General features: G+C 44.7%; 1 protein-coding gene across 1 annotated transcript; it reads left to right on the forward strand.

Moving 5' to 3' along the window:
- Nucleotides 1-3694: 3694 nt before the first annotated feature.
- LOC127771004 (aldehyde oxidase GLOX1-like) lies at nucleotides 3695-6028 on the forward strand. Its single transcript, XM_052296799.1, has 3 exons — nucleotides 3695-4349; nucleotides 4451-4611; nucleotides 4707-6028. Exons 1-3 carry the CDS (start codon nucleotides 3804-3806, stop codon nucleotides 5872-5874), a joined length of 1875 nt encoding a protein of 624 aa, XP_052152759.1. The 5' UTR covers nucleotides 3695-3803; the 3' UTR covers nucleotides 5875-6028.
- The last annotated feature ends 1655 nt before the right edge of the window (nucleotides 6029-7683 follow it).

Raw genomic sequence — 7683 nt, forward strand, 5'->3', positions numbered from 1 at the left:
TCTCCCTCTGGGTCATAATTTTTCTCATCAAGTAGTGTGATGAATTTTAGTCCTAGTTTTGCATATGTCTGCACCAAATTAAATTCGGAAAAAAAAAGCGGTGTGTCAATGATTTTACTACTCCATATGATGATGCATGTGTACAAATACCTATCATTATGGACAGGTTTTTGGCAAACTTTCAAAACTTTGACTAATCAATATATTTTCGAATAATCATATCAGATAAATAAAAATTATACACGTGAATTTGTACTAAAAAAGTTCTACTGTAATAATAAATTTTAATGGATTTTACAATTGCTTACAACATATAGAAATTAGTAGTCAAAGTTGCAGTTGTTGGAAAACTATTATGTCGATGTCCAAAATGCAGATATTACTAGCTAGAGGGATACAATGTTGATCATGGTTCATGTTAAAATAGTACAATATATATACATTTCATCAGTCCTACTCTTTAGATATGTAGGTGCAGCATGCAGAAAGCTAGCGATATAACTCTTAAAATCTAGTGTTACCTACAAATATTATTGAACTTAAAATTATGCATAGGTTATCTTTGCTGACTTAAATTGAAAGTTTCAGTGCAATGAGTTGATAAATGCATATACATATGGACTAGTATTACAGGTACCAAGTTCCCATTCCTATGCTCTCTCATTATATATACATTACGGTATACATACTTATTGTTTCACACAATTGTGTAATATCATCAAAAGATTCTGTTCTTCAAAAGTACCAATCGAAAGGTCAAATTAATCATTATATATACCCCCAAATACATACCACACTCATATTCTTTTGTTTTCATGTGTTGCAACATTTTTTTTTCTCAAATTTCTCCATGTGAAAAGAGAACATAAAACCACACTAGCTGGCGGTGATGGTGGTCTTCAATATGCGTTGAAAATCATTGCATGTACAACATAAAGTGATCATATTTGAAAATGGCATGATTAAATTTGTACGAATGAAATTTAGTGATCAATGTGGCATCTTATAATGTCTTTAATGAGCCAAAAATATCACACCGTTTTGGTTGAGGGGGATATTCTACAAGTTATCTTCAACATCACAATTTCACACAAGCACATAATGCACGCCTTATTTGTGTGTTAGTTGATTTGGGTTGAAGCAAGCCAATAATAGATGTCATAATTAACAAATAAAATATGTAATTAAGTATACGACATAATCACACCGGATGATCCTCTCAATCTCCATCCAAAGCGTGTAGGAATCTTCATGGAAAGATCCTACTCCTACACACTTCATATGATGAGGGGGCTTTGCTGTCCCCTCAGGACCGGATCGGCTTCGATCGGATGCAAAGCTACACAAATCCCAAATTGTACTATTCAAATCAGACCTTTTCAGTTCATCATCGCATGCATATGTCGCGCTCCACGTATTATATGCAATCTGACGATCTTTGAGTGATAAAAGAATTAGGCTGTGCCTTCTTGCAACTTGCAAGTTGCAATGCTTATTACCAACTGGTATATACTACTAGTATTATATATATATGGCTTACCCTCCTGCCAAAAGCGTCCCTTTAGCTCTCTCTACCTCTAAACTCTTATCTCTCCACATACGTACGTATAGAGACGAATTAGAGAGATAGACATGATACTCTCTCATTTCATATTATAAATTGTTTGACTTTCCTTAAATTAAAATTCTTTAGATTTAACCAAATTTATAAAAAAACATCTACAACAGCAAATTAGTTTTATTAAATCTAACATTAAACATATTTTGATAATATGTTTAAGTGTATTTTTCTATAAATTTAATCACACTTAAAAAAAATCAAACAACTTATAATACGAAACGGATGAAGTATTTAATACGTGTTTGTACTACCCACTAGGCATACAAGAGGCAGAGGCTGCATGCAGGCATGCACGTTATGTTATATGGCCACATCAAGTTGGATATATTGAACTGCAAATCTCCCACCTGCCAAAAAGGCTTTACTTTGGGAGTTAGCGCTAGATTGATCACTGCTCTCATCGGCCCCTGTAAGTTGCACAGTGCCTGCATTATTCCCGTAGTACAACGTATACCAAATCACTGTACGTCGTACTAGGTGTAGTTGGAGGAATGCAACCAAGTTGGAGTTGTTCAAGCCATTGGAAGCGCTAGTTGATCAATGCGTATATAATATTATCAAAAGTATGTGCAGACCCGGTCATTTTCGAATGTCCATATGCATATATATGTAGTAGCCAAATGGATCAACCAAATGATATAAAATATAATATATGTCATTATGTAAATAGATTGTACATGCAAGTGTTATACTTTGTTTTCTTTCAGTAAAAGCTGCATTTCCATATTATTTTTTTTCCATATGCAGCTTACAAGTTTCTTATCTGTAGTCCTATTTTTTCCCGAGAAATTAATCTAAAGTCCATTCTGACACTGAAGGTTTATAAACCTCACATTTATTGTGGGATATTCTCACATATTTTGGAATACAATTCTATCTTCATTGAAATACATATATAAAGCACCGATTTCAAAGGCTTGACCCCATAGGTTTTGAGATCGAGTAGCTATTCGCCAGTTATATATATAGTGGAGAGTTACCTTTGAACCGTGCTTGATACCGTTTGTAATATAATGGTACAGAAATAGCCAGTAGTATTATCATTCACACTTCCAAGTGTATAAAAGTATTTGTAAACTATTCAGAAGATGTGCTTAAGTTTAAGCATGGTGGGGCAATCATTCAACCGGTTTGCAGGCTGTACGTCAACGATGTCTTGCTAAATTAACAGAGCACAAAACAGAGCGCGCCGGCGTGGCCACTAGTCTAGAGAAACAGGTTTGTCGATAGCGTCTTCAGAAACCTGGTCAATTTACGACCATTCGTTCTTCGTGACCAAACGACTGAACATGCAGAAGATCACTTAATATATTCAGGTGCAATAGGCCCATCATGTGGTGGCGTGGTTCACACAAGTGCAATTAACTATTATATTTTGTGACATATAGATCGAAATAACACGTACATCATCTAACTTGGTTTTCGAAACACCGACCTTTAGCCTGTAGATCGAAAAACACTAGATTTTACACGAAATTCAAGCCAAGCTAAGCTAGCCATCCACCTATTTGTCTATCATGCAGATCGAGAGAGTACGTACCCGTTACCACTGCCCGCACCGCACCGCACCGCGCCACGGACGATGGCACGCGACAATCATCCGCGCCTTTCTCGATCGCGATGGAACATGAGCACCGGCTAGCGGCCGGCGGCCGGCGGCTGGCGGCTGGCGGCTGGCGAGGGATCGTGAGCGATCTAGATGGGGATCGATATGTTCGGGACCCGGGAGAGCGTGTCTGTTATGCCGAGGCGGACCGGTTTGGGCTTGTGCTCGTTGTGGCCCGGTGTCACGGCCCGTGGCAACTCGCATATCTTGGTTCAAAGCCCAATAATATTTGCTACAACATGGGCTCCTCTCATCAGAGTATAAAGTCTAAGAACCTTGGTCCGGTCCGTGAAAGTCGCAGGCTCTATTGGTTTCTCCTCTGTACATACAGTAGTAGTCCTGTAGTTGGCGCGAAGCCGTGAAACACAACGCCGTTCACGAGTCACAAATCATCACAACGTCTATATTTGAAATAGGTCGTCACGTTTCTCCAGTGCTCTCCCCGCGCGCGCAAACAAGCACAGCCGCTAGAGAATTAGAAGCTTGCGACCGGGATGGTCACCATGGAACTAGAGAAGGTGACGGGCGGCGCGCACCACGCCATCCTCCGCGACGCACATCGTCCGTCCCACCACGATGTGGCCTCTCCTCCTCCGCGCCGCCGTCGTCTACGCGGCGCTGCTCGCCGCCGGCGAGGCGGACGGCTCCCACGATGTCCTCGACATCTTCGGCACGCGCTCCGAGAGCGACTACTACCGTAACGCGTTCCAGGGGAGGCAGGGGCAGGCGGTGCCGCTGCCGCGTGGAGGCGGCCTCCGCCGCGAGCAGCAGGAGCTCGGCGCCGCGGGCCCGGGCGGTAGCGGGCTCTCGAAGGCGCTGCCTCGGTCCGCGCCCAGCAAGGTGGCTCTGGACAGCCTGAAGCTCCCCGTGGACACCTCCGCGGGCTTCGCTGGCGGGTGGAACCTGGTGAGCGAGAACTCCGGCGTGTCCGCCATGCACCTGGTGGTCATGCGGCACGGCAAGGCCATAATGTTCGACACGTGCACGACGGGACGTTCGCTGATGCGGCTGCCCCCGGGCAGATGCCGCCCTGACCCCCGGAGCAAGCAGCCCGGCGCCATGGACTGCTGGGCGCACGCCGTGGAGTTCGACTACAACACCGGCGCGCTCCGCTCTCTCAAGGTTAAGCACTCCTCCGCTCAAATGCTCAATTGTTCTCTGCTGGCTGCAGCTGCCGCTCACGAGTCACGACGCAACGACGCGGGCACGTACGCACGCTGCAGATCGTGACGGACACGTGGTGCTCGTCGGGGGCGTTCGACGCCGACGGCAACATGGTGCAGACCGGCGGCTTCTTCGAAGGGGACAAGTCTGTCAGGTACCTGAGCGCATGCGGCACCTGCGACTGGAAGGAGTTTCCCAAGAGCCTTGCCGATGGAAGATGGTAGTACATACATTAGCAAGATCGAAACGGTAATTTTTGACACTACAAATCTCGACACGGATTGACATTTTAGCTTTACGCGCGAGATCGAGCAGGTACGGGACGCAGCTGGTGCTCCCGGACGGCAGTTTCATCGTGATCGGCGGCCGACGCGCGTTCAGCTACGAGTTCGTCCCGGCGGCCGGCCGGGCAAACGCCAGGGCCACGCCTTTGCGTCTGCTCCGGGACACCACCGACGACGTGGAGAACAACCTGTACCCCTTCGTCAACCTCCTCCCGGACGGGACCCTCTTCATCTTCGCCAACGACCGCTCCATCGTGTTCAACTACAGGACCGGGCAGGTCGTACGCGAGCTTCCGATCCTCCCCGGCGGCGCCCGGAACTACCCTGCCTCCGCCATGTCGACGCTTCTGCCCCTGGACCTCCGCAAAGGGGCCGGCCTTAGCGCGGAGGTCATCATCTGCGGCGGCGCCACCAAGAATGCCTTCAAGCTCGGCGAGACCGGCACGTTCCCTCCCGCGCTCCGGGACTGCGCGCGCATCAACCCGTCGAAACCCGGGGCGCGGTGGGCGCTCGACCAGATGCCCTCGGGCCGCGTCATGGGCGACGTGCTGATCCTGCCCACCGGCGACCTGCTCATGCTGAACGGCGCCGCCAAGGGCTGCTCCGGCTGGGGGTTCGGCCGGCAGGCGTTGCTGAGCCCTGTGCTGTACTCGCCGTATCTGCGGCGGGGCAAGCGGTTCCGCGTTCTGAACCCGTCAAACATCCCACGGATGTACCACTCCACCAGCGCGCTTCTCCCCGACGCCACCGTGCTCGTGGCCGGCAGCAACACCAACTCGGCCTACAACTTCAGCGGCGTGGACTTCCCGACCGAGGTGCGCGTCGAGCGGTTCACCCCGCCGTACCTCGGCCCGCAGCTGTCCCCCAACCGGCCGGCGATCGACGCGGCGTCCGTCCCCGGCGACGGCATGCGGTACGGCGCCAGGTTCACGTTCCGGTTCACGACGCCCGCGCAGGGCGTGGGGCAGGGCGACGTCAAGGTGACCATGTACGCGCCGCCGTTCACGACGCATGGGTACTCCATGAACCAGCGGCTGCTGATACTGCCCGTCACGGCGTTCGCCGCGCAGGGGCAGCGGCACACGGTCACCGTCGACGCGCCGCCCAAGCCGGAGCTCGCGCCGCCGGGTTACTACATGGTGTACGTGGTGGCGAAGGGGGTGCCGAGCAAGGCTGCGTGGGTGAAGACGCACAAGTAAAAAAGAGCATACGTGAACCCCGCGCGCGTGGTGCTTTGCATGTCAACGGGAAACTTTTAACTCATGAGGATGTTCCCTCATTATTTACGTGTCATTTAAATTGTTAAAAAAATAAAAAATATATATTAATATGTGGTGTATCACTTCACAAACATGTAACTTAAAATTAAACTTCTATATATCATATTTGTTTTTTTATATGTTAAAGTTAAATTTTAAGTTGTAAATGTTTGTAGAGTGATATTTTATAGGTTAATACATTATCTTAATTTTTTTTAAATTTTTTATTACTATTTAAGTGATATGTAAATAAGAAGATATCCACCTCTCCCGCTTGACACGACGATGACAGTGTGTAGTGGCGCGTTGCGCGTGGTGCTTTTGCGTCCACCACTCCACCGCGTTTGCCGTTTGACACGGTGTTGACAGTGCATACTTGGGATAGTGGCACCACGAAGCAGCCTTATGCCCGCAAAGTAGGAGAATGTTTTCGCTACGATTTTTCAATCTCATGATGTGTATTTGCCCCCCAAGAAAAGGGAAAATCTGGGCAGGATAGTGTTGTGTTTAGAGAAAGTACGGATATGGATAAAGCCAATGTAATACAACTAGTGTTTTAATCTTGTACAATTTTACGCACTATTTTACAGGCTAGTGGAGAGCCGGGAGAGTGTTTTTATTCCTCAAGGTGATGTCCTTTTTTTTCTTGCCTACCACCTAAATAGTTACTTCCTCCGTTTCATATATAAGACTTTTTAGCACTGCCCACATTCATATATATGTTAATGAATCTAGACATATATGTGTGCCTAAATTCATTAACATCTATATAAATGTGGGCAATGCTAGAAAGTCTTATAACATGAAATAGAGGTAGTACCATTTTTTTTAAAAAATAATGAGATATATTAATATGAAAAATATCACTCTACAAACTTTCAGAAACATACAAGTTTAAATTCAACTTCTACAAGTTTTATTAAAAAACAAATATAGCCGTGAATGTACGTTAACTATTTTTAGTTTAATTTGTTTCTTTTGTTGTAATTTATAGAAGTTGAATTTCATCTTGCATATTTATATAGTAATATATTTCATGTTAATCTATGTTGTTTTTTAAAAAAAGAATTTTAATGATTATTTAGATAACATGTAAGAAAAGAGAACATTCCCTCGAGAGATGAAAATCCATCTCCTGGAGAGTGACATGAACTACATTCACATTTCCCTCCACATCACTCATAGGTGAAACTTGCTGAGTAGTTCCAAAAAAAAGTTAGAGAAGATGAAACTTGCTAAGTAGTTCTAAAGAAAAAGAAAGATGAAACTTGCTATATATGTACTTTCTTTGTCCCAAAATATACGATGTCATCATTGGTTTTTCACATAACATTTAACCATTTGTTTTATTAAAAAATATATAAATATTATTTATTTCATTGTGACTTGTTTTATCATGAAAAAAACTACAATATTAACTTATAATTTTATATATTTTTACTAAATTTTAAATAAATAAATGGTTAAATATTATTTAAAAAATCAATGGCGTTATATAGCTTATATGGAGAGAGTATGGTTCAAGTTGCATTAATTTGTTCATTTGGTACACTTCTTATTCCAACAAACATTCGTTTAAACTGTAAAAAGTAACCTGAACCAACAACATTAGTGGCAGGCTGGCAGCCTTATCGGCAAAAAGGTCTGGTTTGGTTTGTAGCCTAAATTAGCCTTACCAATTTTTATCAATGTCAAATTTTGGCAACTTTTGGTATGGCTAATTTTGGCAAAGGAAAAATTGTGTTTGGA

Source organism: Oryza glaberrima, chromosome 1 (genome assembly GCF_000147395.1).
Source record: "Oryza glaberrima chromosome 1, OglaRS2, whole genome shotgun sequence".
Classification (NCBI taxonomy): domain Eukaryota; kingdom Viridiplantae; phylum Streptophyta; class Magnoliopsida; order Poales; family Poaceae; genus Oryza; species Oryza glaberrima.